The sequence below is a fragment of the Poecile atricapillus genome, chromosome 33, assembly GCF_030490865.1.
Source record: "Poecile atricapillus isolate bPoeAtr1 chromosome 33, bPoeAtr1.hap1, whole genome shotgun sequence".
NCBI lineage: Eukaryota > Metazoa > Chordata > Aves > Passeriformes > Paridae > Poecile > Poecile atricapillus.
In genome coordinates, this window is record NC_081281.1 from 2,706,641 (window position 1) to 2,730,748 (window position 24,108).

The following is a 24,108-nucleotide window of genomic DNA, read 5'->3' on the forward strand; positions in this document are numbered from 1 at the left end:
CGGCTCTGCACCCCTGGATCCAGTCCATATATCACAATCATATCCCTGACTCCTGACCATACCCTGGCATCCCAAGATCCCCGTGTCACCCCGTGTTCCCCCGCGCCCGGGACCCCCGGCCGGGCAGCGCAGCACCACGGACCCCCTTGCCCAGCTGCCCCCCACCCCCAGCACACATTAGCGGCCTCCGCGGCTCCCGAGGCACCGTTAATTGCTCTGCTCGTTACAGGAACAGCTCTAATCACTCACAACGATTTTCACATCCCAGGGAGACTCAGCTGCCCGCCCCCCTCCCCGTTCCTCTCCCCGGGTCTCCATTAGGATCAAGCCCACCCGCAGCTGGGGGGCTCCGCTGTGGCCACCCCAAAACGGCGCTTCTCGGAGCAGGGGTGGGCAAAGGGAACCGAGGGGGGCTGCAGAGCCCTGGTGTGGGAAAGGATATTGGAGATAGGACAGGTTGGGGACATCCGGAGCTGAGGATCTGGTGGGGAAGTGACCCCCCCATCCAATGCTTTTTAAGGTGTCCCCAGGGCGGTGGTGAAATATTGCTCGGGGACACTCCAGTGGCACTTCAGTGCTGAAATGCCTTTGCAGCCCCCCGGGAGCCCTAGAGCCAGAGAGGATGGAGACCCCCAAGTGCACTTTGGCGTGGCTGGGGCTGTGGATCCAGTCAGTGCCAGCATCCAGCTGAATTCTCAGTCCTCCTAAACATCCACCCCACCAGGAGGGGAGCCCCAAACACATGACCCATCCTCTTGGAGGCGAGCTGGGGTCCCCTTAGAAGCTTCTGGGAGGGAGTGGGACCCCCTGAAGAGCAGAGCCAGCCCTGCCGTGCTCTGAGCCGGTGGCACGGGGGCGCAGGAGGGTGGCACAGCCGCGGTGGGACCCGCGGGGCAGGAGGTGCCTGGGGACCAGCGGCAGCCGCGGTGGTTGCACAAGGCAGAATCGGGCCCTGATGAGCCCGGGTGAGCAGGGCCAGGTCCCGGTGCCGCTGGGGCGGCAGCTTGGGCAGGGAGCGGAGCCGTTAATTACCTCATTGCCAGAGTCCATTACCGCTCCCCCCGGAGCGCTGAAATGGAGAAACTTCGGCAGGAGGGAGGGGTGGGGGGGATAAAATCGATCGCGGGGTGAACCTTAACTCTTCCCTGACCACTCTGAGGGGGAAACTGAGGCACAGGCACGCCCACGAAGGAAATTGAGGCATTACCCCCCCCATGGAAGTATCTGAGGCACAGATGCAGGAAAGCTCTTGGAGAGGGGGTGTCACCACTACACGTGGTCTCTTTTGGGGCTTTGGTCCGAGGCAATCTCCAGCAAGGGGCTGGAAAAGCTCAAGGTTGTAATCTAGTTCCTTCCTCAAATTAGATAACAGGGAAAAAGGCCATAAATCAGCTTGGGCAGCGATCAGAGACCCCAAGAAAGCAGGTGGGGGGCTCTGCCAGCCAGGCTGAGCTCCAGCAGAGCCGGACCCTGCCCATGGCAGCTCTGAGCCAGGACCCTCGGCAGAGATCCAGGGCCAGCCAGAGGGGTCTGAGCCCACTGCAGGGCTTTGGGATGCGCTACAGGCTGGGAGCTGCGGCGTGCTCGCCCCATTTCCTCCAATTTCGTTGTGCCACACCTTGTCCCTGGGCACGGCCAGGTGCCGTGCCAGCCCCAAGCCCCTCAGCACCCACCGCAGACTCCCTGACTACTCCCACCTTGTGCCGTGCCTCAGTTTCCCCTGCGACCTCATTTTCCTCCTGCTTATCTTGGGTCACAGGGGGTAACAAAGGAGCTGCCAGGGCTCTGCCTGTGCTGCCTAATTATCCAGATGAAATCAATTCAGCTCCATTATGGTCAAATCCAGGTCTCAACCATTACCAAGGCGGCTGGAGAGCCTGAGGAAGGATGATGGAGTGGATGCTACAGGGCATGTGATAAACCCCAGGTTCCGATGAGAGGACACAGGGAAGGGGGATGTCACTCTTTCAGGGGGATGGGTGTTGGCTTTGTGCTGCAAAGCCTCATCCTCCTCCTGGAGCCTTGGACGAGGAGACTCAGGCTCCCCAGGCCAGGGCGTGGCACAGGAATCCCTGTCCAAGGTAGTTCTCGGCACAGCCAAAACCATCCCTTTCTGGGCTGGGGATAAGGACACCATCCTTACCCCGGGCTGTGGGTACAAAGCACAGCATCCCGGGCACCTGTGACCTGGTCCCGAACCCTGGGATCCCTGGGACACATTTGTCCCCACACCCTGGGATCCCTGGGACACATTTGTCCCCACACCCTGGGATCCCTGGAACAGCACCTCCCCTCCAGCTCCTCTCCTCCAGACAAGGAAGCTTCCCTGATGTGAAAGCCCCTCTTTCTCCCCAAAACCCCCCATCCCAGCTGCCAGCCCGGAGCACACAGGGGCCAGTGCAGGGGAGACACAGTTTATTAGTGACTGGTTTCGCTGCAGAGTGGGCGAGCATGGGGCATCCCAACTCCTCTGGGAGAGCTGAGCCCCCCAGCTCCTGCACTGGCACGGACCCTGGGCTGGGGTCTCCCAGCTCTGCCCCCCCTGAGCCAACCCACATCAGCCAAGAGCCTCCATCCTGGCGCTGTGGGAATGGCAAGGAGCCAGACAGCAGGGCCACAACCCTGGGGGTCCCCCAGCCCCCAGGACTGGGCTGGCATTTTGCACTATAAATAAGGTTTCAGGCTTCTCCCGCCTTGGGGCATCAGTCCAGGGCTGTGTGGGGCAGAGCCGTGCCCCGGGCAGCAGGGCGGGCAGGGGAACAGCGGGGAGCAAAGGCTGGGTGGGGGTCCCCACTCAGCCCAGGATGTCCAGGTAGACGGGGGGCGTCTTGACGAGGGCCTGGAGGCGGCTGTGGATCTCCTTGATGGGCTGGCGCTGCTGGGGCTCCCGGTGCCAGCAGCTCTGCATGATGGAGTACACCTCGGAGGGACACGTGCGGGGCCGCTCCAGCTCCCGCCCCTGCGTGATGCACTCGATGGCCTGCAGGAACAGGGATGGACATGGGACCCCCCACTCTGGGGGACCCCTGGGGGGCTGTTACCATCCTCCTTCTCCTCCTCGCTCACCTCCGTGTTGGAGAGCTGGTACCAGGGCTGCTTCCCGTAGGTGAAGATCTCCCAGAGCACCACGCCGAAGCTCCAGATATCGCTCTCGGTGGTGAATTTACGATACAGGATGCTCTCGGGAGGCATCCAGCGGATGGGCAGCATGGTCCTGCCCCCCACCTGCCCAGAGCAGGGCTGTCAGCAAGGCAGGGACCCTCCCGTTTCCCTTCCCCCAGCCCTGGCCCCACTCATTAAGGCCCAGGTAAGACGTAAGGAAGAAATATTTTACTCTGAGGATGGTGATGCCCTGGCACAGGTTGCCCAGAGAAGCTGTGGCTGCCCCATCCCTGGAGATATTCAAGGTCAGGGTTTGGAGCAAGCAACCTGTTCCATTGGAAAGCATCCCTGCAGGTTGAGCTGGATGGCTTCCAAACATCCTCTCCAACCCAACCCATTCTGTGGTTAAATATGGATGGAGAAGGGGTGGGAGGCAGCAGCCATGAGGGAAAATGGAGCGTGGCCTCCCAGCAGCGAGCAGAGAGGAGAGAGGGAACAGCTCACCCGGTAATAGTCAGTGCTGTAGATGTCCCGGGACATGCCGAAATCCCCGATCTTCACCACCAGGTCGTGGCCCACCAGGCAGTTGCGGGTGGCCAAGTCCCGGTGGACGAAGTGGAGGGAGGCGAGGTAGACCATGCCCGAGGCGATCTGCGTGGCGATGTGCAGCATGTGGCCCAGAGCCAGCGGCCCCCGGGGCTGGCCCGGGCCCTGCTCCAGGATCTTGGCATCAGGGCCGTGGGACCTGTGGGGCAGAGGGGCTGCTTGGAGCTCAGGACGTGCCTGAGAGGGCGGGAGGAGCAGGGGAGAGGCTGCGCTCCCTGGGCAAGGGGAAAGGGTGAATCTGGAGGAGGGATCACACGTGGGGAATGGTGATCACACAGGTACCAGGCACGGGTGAGCACTCATGTCCACTCACCCCGGAGAAGGGTAAAAACACGGGGTAAGGACGTGCACACACACACACACAGGTGTGCATCCTCCCCTGGCACACGAGGGAAAGGCATGGACACGCGGCCGTGTGTGCCGGGGAAGGGAGCGCACACACGGGTGAGCAGAGGGAAACGCCAGTGCTCACTGCACACAGGGGAAGAGCTGTGCAGGAAGGGTTACACTCTCACAGGGGACAGGTGTGTGTGTGTGTGCCTGTGCACACCAGGGGAGGGCACACACACACGTGCACACACATGGGCCGTCCCCACACGGAAGGCAGAGAGGTCAAGGTGGAAGGCAGAGAGGTCAGGGTGGAAGGCAGGGTGGTCAGGGTGGAAGGCAGCGTGTCAGGGTGGAAGGCAGGGTGGAAGGCAGTGTGTCAGGGTGGAAGGCAGAGTGGTCAGGGTGGAAGGCAGGGTGGAAGGCAGGGTGGTCAGGGTGGAAGGCAGGGTGGTCAGGGTGGAAGGCAGCGTGTCAGGGTGGAAGGCAGCGTGTCAGGGTGGAAGGCAGTGTGTCAGGGTGGAAGGCAGGGTGGAAGGCAGCGTGTCAGGGTGGAAAGCAGCGTGTCAGGGTGGAAGGCAGCGTGTCAGGGTGGAAGGCAGCGTGTCAGGGCGCACAGGGCGGGTGTGAAAGCGGCAGCGCGTGTGAAGTGGGGCGTGCGAGCCCGGCCGGGGGCCAGTGCGGCTCCGGCCGCCTGCAGCCCCTCGGTGCCTTTGATGCCGAGCGCGGCTGACAGCCCGGCCAGGGCGGCCGCGGCCGGGGGCTGGGGAAGCTCTGCTCGGCAGAACCATTAATGCCAACTCCCATAACAATAATCATAAAAGCCACGTCTCAGAGCTCCTCGCGCGGCCACTAAAGCGATGCCTCTGGCAGCCCCCCCCGTCTAGCAGCAATACCTGGGGGGACAATCGAAAAGTCTCTGCTTATTCCAGCTGATGGCCAATCTCTCTCTATTTAAGCCTCTCAGACAGCTAATCTAATCAATATTGCAAGGAGGGCTGCATTAGCAGGGAGCAGGCTGGCTGCGCTGATGCAGCGGCAGATGGGGGGCTCCTGTCCCCCCCCAGCCCACCTGAGGAAGCGGTTGAGGTCGCCGTGTTTCATGTACTCGAAGACCATGATGAGGGGCTCGCCCTCGGTGCAGACACCGTAGAACTTGACGATGTGCTCGTGCTGCAGCACCGTCAGCAGCTCGGCTTCACGCTGGAAATCCAAGCGGGCGCTTTCCGTCACCTCCTTCAGCGCCTGCCGGGACACGGTATCAGTGACAGCCCCACGGACCCGCCCATCCCCACGTTGTGCCCCCTCCTCACCTTCACAGCCACCAGCATCTTCTCCTGCTCTGGGAGGAGGTTGTAGCACTCAGCCAAGAAAACCTTCCCGAAGGCGCCCTCGCCCAGCTCCCACTTCAGCACGATGTCCCGCCGCTGCACGTGGTGCACGCCTGGGGGGGACCCCCACCCATCAGTGCTCCCTGGGTCGGGTATGAGCCTGGGGGGGATCCTCGGGGACCACAGTCCCCAGCCCAACCCTTACAGGCGTTGCAGAAGTACTGGGGGTTCTCGATGAAGTTGCTCTTCAGCCCCTCCAGTTTGCTCTCCGCCGAGGAAAGGGGGCTGCTGCCCAGGTTCATGAAGTGCAGGGACATGGCCAGGTCATCCTCTTGGGCCAGCACCGCTGAGCCTTGTGGGGACAAGGACAAGGCCATCAGGGGGTCCCCCAGCCCCCCCAGCCTGTGCAGCCAGTGCCAGGCTCTGCCGAGCAACCCCCTGCTCGAACGCCCCTGGGGGCCAGGCAGCCCGATCAAAACCATTTAGAGGCTGAATCCATTCCAGGAGTGAATTAGCAGCTGCTGCCTGCGCTCCCAGGGGAGCCAGCACCCCTCCACGGGTGTCCCCCCACCCTCGGTCCCCACCCGCAGTCCCTCTTGCCACACCTGTGACCCAACCCAGGCGCCCACAGCCCCGGCTGCCCCAGGGATGTGGGGACAGGGCTGTCCCCGTGTCCCAGCCCCAGTATCGAGCCACCAGGCTGGGGGAACTCACGGTTAATGCCAAACTTGGACCGGCGCCCGCACTTGTTGAGCAGGATGAGCATGACAGAGAGGGAGAGGCAGGCGAACACAGCCAGCGCCACGGCCACTGAGACCTGCTGGCAGCGAGGACAGGCCTCAGGTCCAGCTCTCACCAGGTCCCTTTTCTCAGCCCATGGGATGGGAACAAACCCTTAAGATGGTTACAAGCCCCAGGCACTCTGTCCTCCATTGCCATCATAGACTCCCATCCCACTCAGTGCTGGTTTGGCTGTTCCCTAGGGTTGTGTCCCACCCTCTTGCAGGTGTCCTGGTCCTGCCATCCCAGACTGCAGAGCATCTCCTCACCCCAAACGTGTGCTCATCCATTGTCTCCACAGGCCCCTCCAGCGAGCTGTTCCTGGTGCCTGGGGCAGGGAGAAGGTGTAGGGTGAGTGTGGGGTCCCCATCCCCTGAGGTGGCCCTGACAAGGACCTGGACACCCCAGGATCAGCCCCGGGGGATGGGTGGAATGCCCAGTTTAGCGGGGCTGGGGCAGCAATCCTGGCCACTCACCCAGTGGGGACAGAGACACTGGAGCAGCCCAAAGGGAGAGAAAGGAGAAACACTTGTTATTCCTCAGGAAGGGAGCACCCCATCCTTCCCCCTCTCATCCCTGGGGAAACTGAGGCACACCAGGGCTTGCACAGACAACAGGCAGAGCCCAGTACACCCTGTTCTGCAGACCAGGTGTGGCACAGCTCCTCTGTTGGACAGGCAGCCCCCGCCTGGCACCTACCGGGGATGGGCTCCTCAGGGCTGAAGCTGAAGGGATTGTCCATGAAGCGCCCCTGGACGCTGCTCGCAGCCCAGCCCAGGGTGTTGCGGACCAGGAGGGTGTAGTTGCCGTTGTTGACGTGGGTGGGACGGTTGAGCTGGAGGCAGCCGTGGAGGACGCTGGAGTTGTGCTCGTACTCCATGATGAGGGTGTGGATGTAGAGCCCCTCGACCAGGGCCGTGCCGTTGAAGAGCCAGTGGATGCTGGGGACGGGGTTGCCTTTCACGGAGAAGGGGATGCACCAGGAATGCCTGGGGATGGCTTTGTCTAGCAGCAGGATCTCGGGGGGAACTGGGAGACAGAGCTGGGTGGGTTCCTGAGCCAGGCCCCGGACCCCACCCCAGCCCCTTGTGGATGGCTCACAGGTGACGTTCAGCATCACGCTGTCCTCTGCCGGCCCCGCCGCGTTCTCTGCCCGGCACGTCAAGTCCTTGTGGTTGAGGTCGGAGGAGACGTTGCTGATCTCCAGGAGGATCTCCCAGTCTGAGAGCTGCAGGGAGTCCCGGGATGGGATGAGCAGATGAAACCCCCAAGCCTGGCCAGCTCCTGCATCCCCCCCATACCCACCCCACCAGTGGGAGGATGCTGGGGGGGTCAGTGCTGCTGGGAGGGGTCCTGGCCATGCCCCTGGAAGGCTGAGCTTGCCTTGGTGACAACGAGCAGCTCAGGTCCCACCTCGGGGACCAGCCACTCTGCGGTGGCCGACGGGTCGGCACTGACGTGGCAGGTGAGGTTGACGCTGTCCCCTTGGCGCAGCACCACCTCAGGGGGCTCGATGTGGACAGTCGGGGGGTCTGCAGGGGCAGGAAGGGTGAGCCACGTGTCCCACGCCATCCCCAGCCAAAGGGCTCGGGACAGGGGACAAACCCAAGAGCCAAACCCATGGGGGTCCCCAGCCACGTACCACAGGTGTGGAGAACCTGGCTGCCCAGGGGCACCAGCACGCTGCCCTCCCAGCAGCCCAGAGATTGGTTCCCCAGCTCGGCCCGGCTGCTGCTCTGCCACAGCTGCAGCCAGCGGAGGCCACAGGAGCAGTTGAAGGGATTTCCCACCAAGATGCTGAGATGGAGCAGGGAAGAGAACACGGGCTCAAAAGGGCTCCAGGCCCCACACGTTTGTGCATGTCCCAGCAGAGGCACCCCCAGGCCCAGCTTTGTGTCACACATGCTCTATGTGCCACCCCTGTCCCTGTCCCCACACCCATGGCTGTGAGAGCTGCCATCTCACCGCATCCCCGGCTCTGTCCCCACCTCTGTGTCACTTGGGGGTGCATCCCCAGTGGGAGTTACTCTGCACCCACCGCCCCCCTCTCCCTCATCACTCACAGCTCTTGCAGGGGCAGATGTTGGAAGGTTTTCCAGGAAAGGCTTTGCAGTGCATTGGAGGAGAGATTCCTGTTGGGACAAACCCCATCAGCCGCCCCTTCCCTCTCAAACTCCCATCCAACATCGCCAGGGTCCGGCCGCGGCACGGGGCAGTGCCGGAGCCGCTGCTGTCACGCGGTGACCAAGCAAAACCAGCTCGGCCAGGCGTGCCACCAGCCTTCAGGCACCTCCCTGCAAGGGGGGAGCCCCACACACCCCAGGACAGGGTGCCCCCCTCCTGCAGCAGGCAGCACGGGGCTCCCGGGGGGGCTGGCAGCACTCCTGCCCGGATCGATGCTTTCCCACTCAGCAGCACAGGCCCCCCCGGGCAGGCTGATGTGCCCCAGGACAGCATCGATCCTGGGCCCTGGGACCGGGGGCTGATCCCCACACGGGGGGAGGGAGGTGGGGAAGGGGATACTCACACGTGGCTCAGCCTGGGGGTGTCCAGGAAGGCATCGGCAGAGATGTGCTGCAGCCCCGACCTGGAGATGGTGCTGAAAGGAGGGAAGGGCTGAGCACCTGAGTGAACATCCTGAGTCCCCATTCTGGGAGCATCCCCTGTGACTCCTTGCAGTGGGATTGAGCTCTGGGGATCCCACCTCCAGCAGCTCTTCCCTCGCCCCATTTCCCTGGGCAGGGACCCCTCCCCGGGGTGCTCACAGGTTCCTGAGGTCCCGCAGCATCCTGGTGTCAGCTCGGGTCAAGGTCGTCAGTGCCTGCTGGTTTTCAATGATGCTGGAAGGCAAAGGAGGGGGGTCAGGGAAGCAGCCCAGGACCCCTCATGTCTGGGGCTGTTGGCAAAGCGTGGGGCGAGGGGAGTGAAAGGGGCACAGCCAGGGATGGGGACAAGGATGAAGCCGAGCTGTCCCACTGTGCCTCAGTTTCCCCTGGGATGAGCTGGAAGAGGGGGGGATGGCAGCAGGTGATCCCGGTGGTGCTGAGCCCCCGGTCAGTGGGAACTGTGTGGGGTCAGGGCTGAGCCACCACGTGGAACCTGTGGTCTCACCCACAGAATGAGTTTGCTGGGCCTCAGCCCCACTCGCCCTGGGGGTCTCCACCTTTTCTTGCACCCCGTGGTGTCCTGCACTGTGACAGGGGCATCATTGTCCCCTCACCCTTTTCTCCAGGCAGGAGATGAAGAAAAGCCCCTTTGAGAGCAGGTGCAGGGCTTTTCCCTGCCCCACCCCACCCACACAGGCACCCCAAATCACAGGGGTTGGTTAATTTGGGTTCAGATCCACACCAAGGGGGTTTTGGTCCCACTGACCCCGGGACAAGAGCAGGTGGGGCAGTGGGATGGCTGGGGGTCTCTCGGGGACCACCGTCCCCACCATTACCCACCCCACCCCACCAGCCAGGGAACAAAGAGCTGGCAGCGCCTGTGGCGCAGCATCCCCTGGCACGTGGGGAAACTGAGGCACGGAGACACCGCAGCCAGTCCCCAGCAATGCGGCACAGGCAGGGCTGCGGTGGGGGGAAGCCCCAGAAATTGGGGCACTTTGGTGTCCTGCAGCATCCCGTCCTCCCAGCACCCTCCTCATCCCTGCTCGCTCCAGCCCTCGTCTCCCCACCACACATCCTGGAGCAGGGAAAGGAATGAGAGCAGAGCGGCAAATTTGGGGTGTGTTCCCCCAGCACGCCAACCCACAGGCCCCGGGGCACAGTTACAGCCTCAGCAGGAGGGGGACAAGTGGCTCCCCACAGCCCTGCCCTGCCCAGCACGGTCTGGGTGCTCCCTGCCCGGGGTCCCTCCTGCCCCCTCAGCGGGTTGCCGTGCTTGGCATCGCTGCAGAAGGGGGTGAAGAGCTTCCCCCAGCCCCTCGCTTGCTCCCTGGGGGGACGCTGCAGCCCCCCCACCCCATCTTTGCAGCCCCCAATGCCTCCCACCAAGCAGGCACTCTCCTCACAGCGATTCCAGCCCATCCAGTGATCCCTGCTCCATCGTTGCTCCAGCTCAGCCACCCTGTCCCCGAGCTGATCACCTCCATCCCCATCACCCCCTGCCCAGTCGCTCAGCTCTGCTGCCCCCCAGCCACATCCCTTCATCCCCCGCCACAAGCATCACCAGCCCCATCACTCCCAGCCCCTCCGCCTGGTCCTCAAAATCCGTCACTCCCAACGCCATCATCTCCATCCCCGAGCTCTGTCACCGCCAACTCCACCGCTGCCCCAGCCCCATGGCTGCATCCCTCAACCCCGTCACCCGCAGCTCCTCTGCCTGTTCCCTGAGCTCTGTCACCCCCAGCCCCCTCATCCCCACCCGGTGTCTGAGCTCCGACCCCCGGCCCCATCGCCCCCGGCCCCACTCACACGTCGGTGAAGCTGCCGGTTCCCAGCAGCGGGGCCAGGCTGCCCACGGTGTCGGGCTCCCGGCAGAGCAGGATCCCGGCCCGGGGGCATCGGCAGGCCCAGGGGCAGGGACCGGCAGCGCCCGGGGCTGGCAGGGACAGGGGCAGGAGCAGCGCGGCCAGGCAGAGCCAGGCGGGCGGCGGCGGCATCGCGGGGCCGGTCCCGGGGCCGGTCCCCGTCCTGGACCCGGTGCCGCTGCTGCCAGTGCCGCCCTCCCTCGCACTTGCCCGGCAGCCCGAGCACGGGGCCGCGCGGGGCTTAAAAGCGATGCAGGGACCGGCCTCCCGGGAGGGGCCGGCGGCTCCCCCCGCCCCGGCACCGCCCCCGGCCCGGCCCGAGACACCCCCGGCCGTGATTCACCGGCACCGGGAAGACTCCGACCCAGGAGAGGGGGATTCCCCCCAGGAATTTTGGGGGTTCCCGTGGTGGGATGGATGCACGCCGGCACCCTACACCTGTACCCCCAGCCCCACCAAGTGCATCCATCCCACCACGGGAACCCCCAAAATTCCTGGGGCACACCCGTGCACTCGCCTGTACGCACACACCCGCCCCAGAGCCTGGCTCAGAGCGGGCTGCAGTATAAGGGACGGGGCTTTTTACCGTCCCGAGGGCCACCTACAGCCCCCCGAGCTGTCACACCCCCCCCCGACAGTGTCCCCAAACCTCGAGGCATCTCCTGGCTCAGGCTCTTCCCCAGCGCCCCGTTATGTTGGGGCGCAGAGAAGCTGCAGAAAGCGGGGGACGTTCGGTGGCACAGTGGCGCTGTCCCCAGCTGTCACCTCCGACCAGGACCCCCACCCCCTCCTCGTCCCCGAGGTGGGGCAGGACAGGACTGCACCCACCGACCTCCCCACAGGGTTCCTATCCCCACTCGGCTGCTGTTTGTCCCCGTGTCGGGGCTGCCTCATCCGTGCGCTGAGTTCAGCTCGTTCTCAGCCTGCAGCCTCTCCCCGCGGCTCAGCCCCCGGCGGCACCCACGGGGCCACGGTTCCTTTGGGGTGACCTCCCGTGGGACCCCACTGGACACCCCAGCAGCCCCCCCGGGGCAGAGCAACCCCCCCCCCGGGTGTGTGTGTCTCGACACATCCTCCTAAATTCCACTGCTTTGACGTTTTTCTCAAGAAACGCCCCCGGTTTGGGCACTGCAGGGCAAAGCCGCAGGATGCGGATGGGGCTGGCGGGGAGGGGAGTGGGAAGCCCCAAGTGCCGCCCCCGCGACCCCCCCAAGCCAGGCTGTGCCACACCTGAGCTTCATCCCCTTTATTCGCGCTCAGGTTAGACAGTGACGCCCTTTCCGTGGACCAGCACCGCCTCGGCACTGGTCCCAGTGCAGGGGACTGGGGAGAGACATCAGGGCAACCCCGGGCTTCTCCCGCTGCCCCGTGACCCGGTTTTCCCACCTGTAAAAGGTTTGCCAGGCAGCTGGGGAGCGATGGCAGAGGCAGGTAGATGGGGGAACCCAAATGCCAAATCCTGTTACCCATTCCCATACCCACATTATCCCACCCCCCCAAAACAAAGTAAGGAAAGATTGGGGTGTTCTCCTCCCAACCAGCACCCCCCACTCCCTCCCGCCAACTTGGAGCACCCCCAATTAATTTTCAGGGAAAAAGCATCCCACAGAACGTCCTTGTCTTGCTGCCACTCCTTGGCTGGGCCCTTGGAAGCAATAAATAATGCAGGGGGATCCCAGCAGTGGGAGGTGGCTGGAGAAGGGCGTGGGGTGCAGAGTCCAGCGGGGGTCTGAGGACACCCCGGGGTCAGAGTGAGGCTGTCCCGTTGGGGAGCTGGTCTGGGCTCTGGTCCATGCATGTGGGTAGGGGGGATGCAGGGGGCTCCTCCTCCTCGGGGGACGGCTCTGTCTCGGTGTTGGAGGGTTCTCCTGAGCCGTGATGGCCGTTCTCGGGGCTGTAGAAGAAGGAGAGGGTGCGGAAGGCAGGCGCCATGTGGTCCTTGATGCGCTCCAGGAGCTGGATGAAGGAGGGGCGCTGGCGCGGGTTCTGCTGCCAGCACAGGCACATCAGCTCGTGCCTGCGGAGAGAGGGCACCTGCTGCCTTTGGGGTCTCCAGCCCCCAACAACCCTCCCAGCACTGCAGGGACCGACATTTCCCCTGCCAGCCTTTCCCACGGCAGGGAAGGGGTGTCCCCCAGCACTCACAGCTTGTCGGGGCAGTTCTCGGGCCGCTCCAGGATGCCGTTGTCCATGACAAAGCGCAGGACCTGCTCGTTGGACATGCCCTGGTAGGGCTGCTCGGCCAGTGTGGCGATCTCCCACAGCACCACCCCGAAGGACCTGCCAGAGCACCACTGCTCAGCCGGGGGATCCCCAAACCCCTGGCTCCGGCCACCCCAGCACCCACCAGACATCAGACTGTGTGTTGAAGATGCCATCCTTGAGCGCCTCAGGGGACATCCAGCGCACGGGGAGCAGCCCCTTGCCCCCTTTCCGGTAATAATCCGTCTCATAGATATCCCGGGTCATGCCAAAATCTGAAGAGGAGGAGGAAGGTGTGAGCAGCAGGAGATGCAGGGCTGGCACAGCCTTCCCACCGGTGCCCACCCACCTCCAATCTTGACGGTGAAGTCCTCGGACACCATGCAGTTGCGGGCAGCCAGGTCCCGGTGCACAAACTTGTTGGCGTTGAGGTAGGCCATGCCGTCGGCGATCTCCCCCGCCATCTGGATCATGTCCTTGAGCGACGGCGGTGGCAGCCCGGGGTTGTTCTGCACCAAGTCAGGGCTGGTGACCACCAGGGCTGGGGCACACCAGGACCCCCCTGGAACGGGGTGGGTGTCCCTTTCTCAGGCACCTGACCAGCCCCTCACCTCGGCTTCAGGTCTGAGTGAACGCAGGTAGCTCTTCAGGTCCCCACGTGTCATCAGCTCCATGATGACCAAAGCTGGCTGGCCCTGGGACACAACGCCGAGCAGACGGACCTGTGGGGACAGAGAGGGCTGGCATGTGAGTGGCCAGACCCCCCCGTCCCCTCCCTCCCCCTCAGCTGCCCACCTACCACGTGGTGGCACTTGAAGGCTTTCATGACAGAGGCCTCGTTGAGGAACTCGATGCGCTCCCGCATGGTGGCCAACTCATTGACAGTCTTCAGGGCCACCTTGGTCTCCTCTCCCTCCGTGACCAGCCCCAGCGCCACCCCCTCATACACCATCCCAAAGGAGCCCTGTCCCAGCTCCCGGATCACCGTGATCTTCTCCCGGGACACCTCCCACTCATCAGGCATGTACACTGTGGGGTGAGTGGGGATCACCCCGTCCCCAGCACTGTAATTAACCTCATCTGCATCCCCATCCTCATCTTCATCCCATCCCTTTCTCATCCTCATCTCCATGTCATCACCATCCTCCTCCCTGTCCCCATCCCCATCCTGATCTTCATCCCATTCTCATTCCTACCTCCAGTTCATTACCCTCCTCCTCCCTGTCCCCATGCCGCTGCCATTCTCATTCCCATCTCCATCCCATCATCATTCTCATCATCTAGATTCTATCACCATCCTCCTCCCCATGCCCATGCCCATGCCCATGCCCATGCCCATGCCCATGCCCATGCCCATGCCCATGCCCATGCCATCCCATCCCATCCCCATCCCATCCCCATCCCCATCCCCATCCCCATCCCCATCCCCATCCCATCCCCATCCTCATCCCCATCCCCATCCCCATCCCCATCCCCATCCCCATCCCCATCCCCATCCCCATCCCATCCCCATCCCCATCCCCATCCCATCCCCATCCCCATCCCATCCCATCCCATCCCATCCCCATCCCCATCCCCATCCCCATCCCATCCAGAGTGATCCTAGCAAAGAAAGTGCTTGGTGGCCCTTTGGGGTGGCCCCTGTCTGTCCCATGTCCCCACGTACTGTCCGAGGCGCTGAAGTACTCGGGGTTGACAGAGGCGTAGAGAGTCCCACTGGGGTACCCATCATTGTTCCTGTCAGGGGTGGGCACTGCTTGGAGCTGCTCCCAGCCCTTCCCAGCCCTGGTTTGGTCGGATCCTGCCCCAGCCCAGCCCTGGGGGTGCAGGGGGGTCGTTACCTCTTCTTGTTGTAGAAGAAGACAAAGACAGCCAGGCAGGAGATGAGCACCATGAGCACCACAGGGGTGACAGTGAGCAGGACGTAGAAGCTGCTGGACTCTTCCTCGGCTGCCAGGAGCAGGTGGCCGTGAATCAGGGTCTGGGCACTCATCCCACCTCACATGGGCCAGAGAGGGGGAGCCTCCATCTCCCCAGACCAGCAGCACCCTCTGATCCCTGTGTGCCCCTGTCCCAGAGCATCCCTCAATCCTCCAGACCCCCCCAGTCTATCAGCAGACACTTTTGTCCCAGTGTCAACTCCAGCAGCATCCCCCAATTCCCCAACTCCTTGGTCCAGCAGCATCCTTGGATGAAGGATGGGAAGAAGACAGGCCTGGCTGAGCAGAGGTCTTTGGCTGGAACTAAGGGAGAAAGGAAATGTTCTGACCTTGGGAAGAGGGGGCGGGAAATTCAGGAGGATCTGAAGGAGTTCAGGACAAGAATGGGAATTAGAAGGGCCAAAACCCAACTAGAAGAGAATCTGCCATAAGAGACAATAAAAAGTGTTTCTATAAATCATCAGTACCCAAGGGATAGCTGAGAAGAAAGTGAGAGCTGGACACCACTGGGGCCTCAAACCCTGGGGTCAGTTTTGGGCCCCTCATGACAAGACAGACACTGAGGGGCTGGAATGTGTCCAGAGAAGGGAACAGAGTGGGGGAAGGGTCTGGAGCACCAGGAGAACATGAAGGAGGTGGCAGGGGCTCATCCTGGAGAAAAGGAGGCTCAGAGGGACCTTCTGGCTCTGCATAACTCCCTGACAGGAGGGGTTAGCCAGGAGGGGGTCCCAGGGAACAGGCACAAGACCAGAGGAAGTGGCCTAAAGTTGCACCAGGGGAGGTTTAGATTGGATATTGGGGAAAACTGGAAAGCATCGGAGCAGACTGCCCAGGGCACTGGTGAAGTCTCTTTCCCTGGGGGGACTTGACAGATGTGTGGATGTGGCACTTGGGGATGTCAGCTATAGCCTTGGCAGTGCTGAGAGAACAGTTGGACTTGCTGGTCTTGGAGGCCTTTTCCAGCCCAAATGATTCTGTGATGCTCCAGGATCATCCTTCATCCTCAGCTTTCCAGTCCAGCAACAGCTCCCACCTTCACAGCCCAGCCCCACACGTCCCATCCCAGCAGCACAGCCCAATTCCCCGGTGCCCTGACCCAGCAGCACCCTCTGAGCCCCAGCTCCCCAACCCCACAATGCCCCCCTCCCTGCCCGCCAAGGTCCCTGGTGATGTCCCCCTGTCCCCTGCAGGTACCTGGCCCCAGGATGTAAAACTTGACGAGCCCAGTCCATGAGCCATTGCCAGCCAGGGAGGTGGCCCGGACCTTGGCTGAGTAGTTCCCTGGCTGGAGCAGAGCCAGGTGGACACCCCCGTACTTGGAGTAGCGGTGGCGCGAAACGCAGACAACAGTGGTGACCTCCTGTGGGGGACAGTGTGGGGCTGGCAAAGGGGCTTCATCCCCCCCAGCCAAGGGAGATGTGGGATGGGATGGGATGGGATGGGATGGGATGGGATGGGATGGGATGGGATGGGATGGGATGGGATGGGATGGGATGGGATCCATGGGATGGGATGGGATGGGATGGGATGGGATGGGATGGGATGGGATGGGATGGGATGGGATGGGATGGGGTGGGATCCATTGCATGGCATGCCTTTGTGACCTGCAGGGCTGGCCAGGGGATGCCACGGGGGGTTCTCACCTCACTCTCACGGCTGTACTTAATCTCATACTTGAGGATGAGCCCGTTGGGGTTCCTGGGCTCTTCCCAGCGTAGCAGGACGCTGTTCTTGCCGGCTGGCTCCCACGTGACATTGCCGGGAATGTTGTCAGCTTGCACTGGAGGGGGGCACAGAGGGAGTCAGCTCCAGGGGGCATCACCTGGACCCCAACCCTCTGCCAATCCCCCATCTCAACAACATCCTGGTGCATCCCAGCACAGGCAGGGCGGGGTTTGGAAGGGAGGAGGCGGGGGACGCACACTCAGGCATGGTCCTGGCGAAGACGAAGGTGGCGGCGCTGCAGCCCACGGTGTGCGCGGCGTGGTTGCAGGCGTGGATGTCGATGCGGTACTCGGTGAAGTGGCGCAGCCGCGACAGCACTGCCCGGTCTCGCACCACTTTGTCCTCGAAGATCTGGAAGTTGGGCTTGGGCTCTCCTCCGGGGTGGCTCAGGGCCAGCGGCTCCACTGAGGAGGTGTTGGCTGGGGATGTGACGGCCACCACGTCCCTGCGCTGCTTTGGGGTCCTGCAGGACATGGGGAGGGGAAGTGGTGGGGAATCAAGGCCCCAGGATTGTCCCCCAAAATTGATCAGGGGAGGGGAGATCCCCCAGGCTGGTGTGGTCCCGGCTCACCTCTGTGGGTTCTTATTGATGGATGTCACCTTCCAGGGTGGCCTGAGACAGCGGGAAATCAGTTAAAGGCTCTGCCAGGAGCAGCCAACGGACCCCTCACCCCAGCAGACCCACGCACCCAGCTTGAGGGAGCCCCCCAAAGCAGGGACCCCCCCCAGATGGCACCTGGGGATGGTGATGGAATTATGGAGGAAGTTCTCAAACTTCTTCTGGAAGGACTCGGCTTCACCCTCCATGCGGAGCTGCCCGTCAGTGGGGCGGCAGGGGCAGCACCTCTCCTCCGCATCCTGCTCCCCCTCGGGACCATCCCCAAACCCAAAGCGCGTGTCTGCGCTGCTGGTGGGCAGCTTCAGGCCTGTGGGCAGCAACGGGCAGGGTTGGCAGAGTCTGGCTCGGTGGCACAATCCCTGTCCCGCTGCTGTCCTTGGCTGCTGTGCTGCCCCTGCCCTCACCTTTGTGGCAGTAGTCATTGATGTAGAGCTCCATGTCCTCAGCCAGCTGCTGCCACAGCACCAGGTAGTAGATGATGTTGCCGTTGCGTTGTGTGGGCGGCTTCCAACGCACCACGATGTGGGAGGAAGAGTTGGACATGGAGATGACGTCCCGGGGCACCGTCGGGGCTGGGATGACACAGGGGGGTGGTCACTCCTTCTTGGGGGGGTCCACCAGGGGCATCCCCCGCCCCCTGCCAGCCCCTTACCCGCTGGCATGGTGCGGATGTAAACCACCTCGCTCTGCGCCCCGTAGTTGCGTCCTTCCTCGGCCGTGGTGAGGGTGATGGCGCGCACGAAGATGGCATATTGGGTCCAGGGACGGAGGTTGAGCAGCGTCACCCCTGGCTCCTGCTCGCTGCTCAGTGGCAGGTCCACATCCAGCACGTTCCAGCTCTGAGCCCCACAGGCATCCTGCCCCACATACTCTGACACGTTCTGGAAGGGTCTGTCCCACACCAGGCATCAGGGAGGGTCCCGGGACCCCTGGGTGTCCAGCAGGAACAAAAGACACCACAGGCTAGGATTCCCAAGCCCTCCACAATGGGGACAAGAGCGTGGCAGGGACCACTTACGACTCCTTGTAGTAGACAATGAAGCTGAGGAGGTCCCGGTACTCGGGGGGCCGGTACCGCTCCCACTTGAGGAAGATGCGATCGGACTCGGTGACGTTGGAGATGAAGCGCAGGGTCTGGGTCTTACCTGTGGGGAGGAGGCAGGGCTCAGGCAGAGGGTCACGGCACTGCCGCTTGTCCCCATCCCTGTACTCACAGGACGCCCGGTCCCCGTTGGTGCGGGGGTTGATCTCTGCCTTGTTCTGCCGCCCCTTGGTGCCCGTCACCTCCTCCATGCGATAGATCTCGGCCAGGCACAGCTTGGGATTGAATGCAAAGTACATCTTGCCCACAGGGATGGAGAGGATGTGGTGGCTCCAGTCCCAGAGCTGCTGCAGGTTCTGGTTGTCCAGGACGTACAGGGTGTAATTCCTGGGGGAGGAGATGTGGGTGGAGGCAGCGGGCAAGGACACCTTCAGAGCCACGTGTTCCCCCCCAAACCCACACCATCCTCACCCATCCACCATGGAGTCACCACGGATAAGTTTGAGGTTCTTGAAGAAGGACAAGGAGACGAGGGCGAAGGAGTGTTTGATCTTCAGGAAGCCCGTGATGGTCTCGATGAGCCCCAGGCTGCTCTGCAGCTCCGAGGCCAGGTTATCTGGGAATGACACACTGCATGAGCTCAGGGAGAGGGGCACCTCTCCATTAATTCACTCTACAAGGGAAACGACCCCTTCCTCCACCCCCTGCCCTCTGCAGCAGCTCTCCCACCCGGGGCAGGTTTGGCAGGGCCTGGCACTCACAGCCCCGGCGGATGTTGAGGATGAGGTTCCCCTCGATGAGGGTGCAGCCCCCCAGCTCCTGTGCTGCCCGCATCGAATCGATGGTCTTGGTGCCCACCTTGCACTCCTTGGGACACAGCCCCTCGCACTTGTGGCAGAACATGCTGCGGGCAGGGCGACAGGGCTGGCACGTCAGTCGGCCAACGTGCCACCCCCCGTGCCTGTGCAGGGGCGCTGGGGACAGCCCCACCTGCTCTCATTCCTGGTGTATCCCGAGGGACACTCAGAGAGGCACTGTCGCTGGTGGATGACAAACTTGGAGGCGTCACGGGGGTTGTCGGAGACCTTGCGGAGGCTGGCGCAGTACTCGGCGGTGACGCAGCGCCAGCCCTCGTACTCGTAGGTGCGGGGCGGGCACGAGGGCAGGCAGTGCCCGTTGAAGTGGAAGTGGCGGCAGGCGACACAGGCCCGTCTGTCGTGGGGGTGGCCGCAGCCCCCCAGGCACTCGGCGTGGCAGCACTCGCCAGCTGCTGTGCACGCCGAGCCCGCGCCACACGGGCACACTGCCAGGGGAGACACGGCACGTGGGCACAGAGCCCAGCCTCGGGCAGCACAGCTGGGATCGGGGCAGGGGGACACGGGGGAGAGGAGTGGGAAGGGCTCAGGGGGCTGCTGACATCCTCCAGGGCTGGAGGAGAACAGGAGTGAGGGTGGGATAGAGATGGAGTGATGCAGGGAGGGAGGGATGGATGGTGGGGATGCAGGGAGGGAGGGATGGAGGGTGGGGATGCAGGGAGGGAGGGATGGATGGTGGGGATGTAGGGAGGGAGGGATGGATGGTGGGGATGCAGGGAGGGAGGGATGGATGGTGGGGATGTAGGGAGGGAGGGATGGATGGTGGGGGTGCAGGGAGGGAGGGATGGAGGGTGGGGATGCAGGGAGGGAGGGATGGATGGTGGGGATGTAGGGAGGGAGGGATGGATGGTGGGGATGTAGGGAGGGAGGGATGGAGGGTGGGGATGCAGGGAGGGAGGGATGGATGGTGGGGATGTAGGGAGGGAGGGATGGATGGTGGGGATGTAGGGAGGGAGGGATGGATGGTGGGGGTGCAGGGAGGGAGGGATGGAGGGTGGGGATGCAGGGAGGGAGGGATGGAGGGTGGGGATGCAGGGAGGGAGGGATGGATGGTGGGGATGTAGGGAGGGAGGGATGGATGGTGGGGATGTAGGGAGGGAGGGATGGATGGTGGGGGTGCAGGGAGGGAGGGATGGAGGGTGGGGATGCAGGGAGGGAGGGATGGATGGTGGGGATGCAGGGAGGGAGGAACGTGGGGATGGATGTGTGGATGGAGGAATGCAGGGGTGGAGGGAGGGATGGATGGTGAGGTGAAGGGAAAAATGTGGTGCAGGGATGGAAGGATGCAGGGGCAGAAGGAGGGATGCTGGGATGTGGGGATCCAAGAATGGAGGGAGGAAGGGAAGGATACAGGTGCACAGGGAGGTAGGGATGGATTGATGGAGGAGTGGATGGAGGCATGGCACTGATGAAGGGGTGCACAAAGGGATGGAGAAACGGATGGATGGCCATGTGATGAGTGGCTGGCTGGGGAGATGGGTTGATGGGTGGCTGGGTGAACATCTGGATGGGTGGATGAGGGGCTGCATGGAGGAACAGCAGGACAGATGGACGGACAAGATGGGGCTCAGCCCATGCTGAACCCCATCTGCCCAGTGCAGCCAGGTCGGGGCCACAGCTGAGGTTGCAGGCCTGATAAGGATCTGTGTTTATAGTACATATTTCATTACCAGGTCTCCTGTTTACAGCAAACGAGCTCAGGAGGGCCCTGTATTTACCTCACCGCTGGGAAAACACAGCAGCCGGGAGCCGGCCTCTCCTTGGAGGATGATACAGCACGGATCTGGTTACCCCACTGTGCTGGGGGTACCGCCAGCAGCAGGGGAGCCACAGCCACACGCTGGGCCTGCCGCTCCCAGGTGGCTCCACCAGCCTCCTCCAGTGCGCTCCCAGTCTGCCCCACAGTGCAAACCAGCACCATCCCAGAAAATCAGCCAGCACGATCGGGCCCCGTGCCACCAGCACCCACCTTTCTGGCAGTAGCTGGAGGTCCAGCAGCGATAATCCAGCTGTCCGTTGATGCTGGTCTGCACACACGGCTTCTCCACATCCAGGATTCCTGGGCAGACGTCGGCACACTCTTCAGCCAACTTATTGCCAACAATGTAGGTGCTGTCCCCAGCATCGGGCAGCAGCAGCCCCCAGTCGATGGTGGAGAGGTGGCAGAGCTCCTGGTTGCGCTCAATGCGCACCGAACCGCGAAGGATGTGGCCCAGGCTGTGCAGCCCCACGTCCCGCAGGTGTGGCATCTCGAAGATGACCAAGGCGTAGCTGAAGAAGAGGTTGGTGCCGCGGATGACGGAGAGGTTGGGGAAGAGATCCCGCAGGCTCTCCAGCCCGTAGACACGGAAAAGGAGCAGGTACTCCGTGATCATGAGCAGGCGAGGGAAGCTGAGCCCCCGAAAGTCCTCGGCGCCCGTGGTGAACATCAGGAGGATCTGCAGGTTGCCTTCGATGATGGAGCAGTTCTCCAGCTTCCGGAGCTGGGAGACGTCATTGCGGATGTCCATGCTGCCGCAGACTGGGGTGGCGAGAGGGGGACCCCATGGGCAGCAGGGACGGGACAGCTGACCCCCAGCCGCACTCAGGGATCCCCCCGGTGCTGCTGGCGGGGTTTAATATCCTGGTGCTGCCTGTCAAGCACGGCTGGAATTGGTTTGGGCAGCCGGGGAGACGCGAGCGGCTCTGACAGCAGCTGGCGCGCTGCGGCTCTCCGGGGCACGGCGCGTCCCTCAGCAGTGATGCTAACGAGGCCTGGCAGGCTGGGCGCCTGCCCTGCCCCACATCAGCCCCAGAACCACATCCCAGCCCTGCTGCCCACCCTGGGGGAAGCTGTCGGGGGGTGGAGATGGCTTTTCCCCTTCCCCGAGCTGTGGGGGCTCACAGATCTCATGGAGTGGGTTACCCAGTGAGAGGCAGCTCCAGCAGGGTCGTCCCCATTAACTGCCCCTCATGCCCAGACAGGTAATGGGGCACACCAGGCTACCACAGGTGTCCGTGTGGCACCAGCCTGGTCCCACCTCGGCTGTCCTGGGGCTTTTCCACTCAGAAATGGACGGCATGAGCCCCAACAGCTTTCTCATCCCGGCAGGGGTGAGAGAGAGCCAGAATAAGCAAAGAACTTCCTGCTGACAGCATCCCCAGCCACCAGCCAGGCCCAGGTCCTGGAGGGGATTGGGTGTCACCACCCCTTGTGTGTCCGCTGCCAGCCTGGGCCAGCAGCTCCTGGCCATGTCCTTGTGACCTCGTGCCCAGTGGCGTTTTTCCCCTCTTGGTGTCACCCATGAACCGTGGGCAAGGTGGCCCCATGGCACTGTGGCTCTGGCAGCTGCCCCTCCCTCACCGGGAGCCCTGTCCCCTCCCCGTAAGGACAGGAGGGTCCCTCTGTCCTGGCCGTGAGCGCAGCACCGGCCCTGAGGGTTACAGCCCCCGCTGGCACCATCACCTCCCTGGCCTTGCACAGTCGCCGTGTAAGGGGAGAGGGTCCCCCGTGTCCCTGGCAGGGCAGGGGTCCCGGGTGGGAGCAGGCACAGCGACGTGTGTCCCTTGGGCACCTCTCGGATGCTTCATCCGCTTCCTCCCCTGCTCCCATCCCCCAGCACAGCCCCGTGGTCACTGGGGAAACTGAGGCACGGGTGGCAGGGAGAGGGGAAGGCAGGACAAATGACAGACCCTCCTCGTACCCCCAGCTGTTCCCTGTTTTGGCCACGAGACCCAGGACCCACAGCTGCCCGCTCCCCACCATGGCAGCCCCTCCCCAGCGTTTCCCACCCCAGCAGCCGAGCAGGGAGCAGCGCTCCCGCGTCCCGTGACCATTTCCCACCGTCCCGGTGGGGCTGAGGGACCGATACCCCCATCTCTGGCCAAGCCCCCCACCACACTCCCCTCATCCCATCCCAGCAATAGAGGGGGGGTCCCACGCTCTGCCCCTCTTGCCCAAAACGGGGGGTCTGCAGCACTGGGGGTACTGCCATGGGGGCAAACTGAGACAGGGAACACCGAAAGAGCTTTGCCTCAGGCTTTGTCCCTTGCAGACCCCCGAGCACAGGCGCCAGCAGGCAGCCCCCACCCCAGACCTGCCCCCCACCCCCTCCCGGCCTCCCCCTGCCCAGCACTTACTTTCGGAGGGAGCCCACACGGGGGGCAGTGGCAGGTGGCCAAGGACCAGCAGCATCACCCCGAGCCTCGGGGCACCCAGCGCCCTCGGCCCCATCCTGGAGCGGGACCCCCAGGGCCCCGTCCCCGTCCCACCTCGGGCTCTGCCGCAGCGTTTCGGGTCCCGCTCGCCGTGTCCGGCCGGTGCCCGAGGAGCGCGGGGACAGCGGGGCCCCCACGGACCCTGCCCGGACCCTTCACTTTTGTTTTCGGCTGCCGCACACAAAATATTTAGCCTGACAACTGTCAGGGCCAGGGCCAGGGCATGTTTGGGAAATAGAGAGGGGGAAAACAGGGCGGCCCCCCCGCGTCGGAGTGGGTGGGAAGGAAGAGCTGCCTCCTGCCTCAGTTTCCCCATCCAGAGCAGGAGGATCCAAGCTGTTCTGGCAGGGCACGCCCGGAAAGCAGCCGGCAATCCATGGAGACCCCCAGGAGCAGCACAGAGGGACAATTTAAGGGTCACTCTGCCCCACAGGGTGAATCCGGGGTGCCAGGAGCCCACGGCTTTGGGGTCCCCACAGAACAGCAGCCCTAAGTGAGGGAGGAAGCTGCGGGCACTCAGCACCTGCCTGGCTGCCACGAGCCGTCCTTAAGGGGAAGGAGAAGCAGGGGAAGAGAATAGAGGAGGAGGAGGAGGTTATTTTTCTCATTAGGACAAAGCAGGGAGGAGGGTCCCAGCCCTCCCAGCCCAGAGCTGTGAGGTCCCAGCCTCAGTCGCGGCATTCCCTGGGAGCCGGGGCAGGATCCGGCCTCAGAGGCTCAGGACAGGAAAAGCCCTTTGCGTTCCTCCTCCTTGATAACTCTGATAACACCCCCAGCTGTGAAGAGGAGCCAAGAAAGGCCTTTTAGGAACAGTTCCTGGTGGTTCCAGCCTCAGCTCCTTGAGGAGTGGCCGGGACACGGTGGGATCAGCTGCTGGCAGTCGATGTCCCT

General features: G+C 63.3%; 2 protein-coding genes across 2 annotated transcripts; both read right to left on the reverse strand.

Moving 5' to 3' along the window:
• Window positions 1-2,409: 2,409 nt before the first annotated feature.
• Window positions 2,410-10,811, reverse strand: NTRK1 (neurotrophic receptor tyrosine kinase 1). Its single transcript, XM_058860521.1, has 17 exons — window positions 10,562-10,811; window positions 8,912-8,986; window positions 8,674-8,745; window positions 8,210-8,278; window positions 7,789-7,943; window positions 7,530-7,678; window positions 7,248-7,374; window positions 6,846-7,175; window positions 6,623-6,640; window positions 6,416-6,474; window positions 6,081-6,183; window positions 5,572-5,718; window positions 5,349-5,479; window positions 5,108-5,280; window positions 3,607-3,847; window positions 3,067-3,225; window positions 2,410-2,980 (listed from the first exon to the last, which is right to left on the reverse strand). Exons 1-17 carry the CDS (start codon window positions 10,747-10,749, stop codon window positions 2,795-2,797), a joined length of 2,382 nt encoding a protein of 793 aa, XP_058716504.1. The 5' UTR covers window positions 10,750-10,811; the 3' UTR covers window positions 2,410-2,794.
• A 1,043-nt stretch (window positions 10,812-11,854) lies between these two features.
• INSRR (insulin receptor related receptor) lies at window positions 11,855-23,415 on the reverse strand. The gene is made up of 22 exons (XM_058860723.1): window positions 23,140-23,415; window positions 20,990-21,541; window positions 19,136-19,448; window positions 18,907-19,049; window positions 18,617-18,761; window positions 18,318-18,532; window positions 18,122-18,248; window positions 17,756-17,994; window positions 17,508-17,675; window positions 17,221-17,410; window positions 17,056-17,097; window positions 16,682-16,947; window positions 16,403-16,539; window positions 15,954-16,119; window positions 14,661-14,769; window positions 14,486-14,556; window positions 13,619-13,848; window positions 13,431-13,541; window positions 13,169-13,328; window positions 12,965-13,094; window positions 12,763-12,897; window positions 11,855-12,634 (listed from the first exon to the last, which is right to left on the reverse strand). Exons 1-22 carry the CDS (start codon window positions 23,231-23,233, stop codon window positions 12,364-12,366), a joined length of 4,014 nt encoding a protein of 1,337 aa, XP_058716706.1. The 5' UTR covers window positions 23,234-23,415; the 3' UTR covers window positions 11,855-12,363.
• Between the last annotated feature and the right edge of the window lie 693 nt (window positions 23,416-24,108).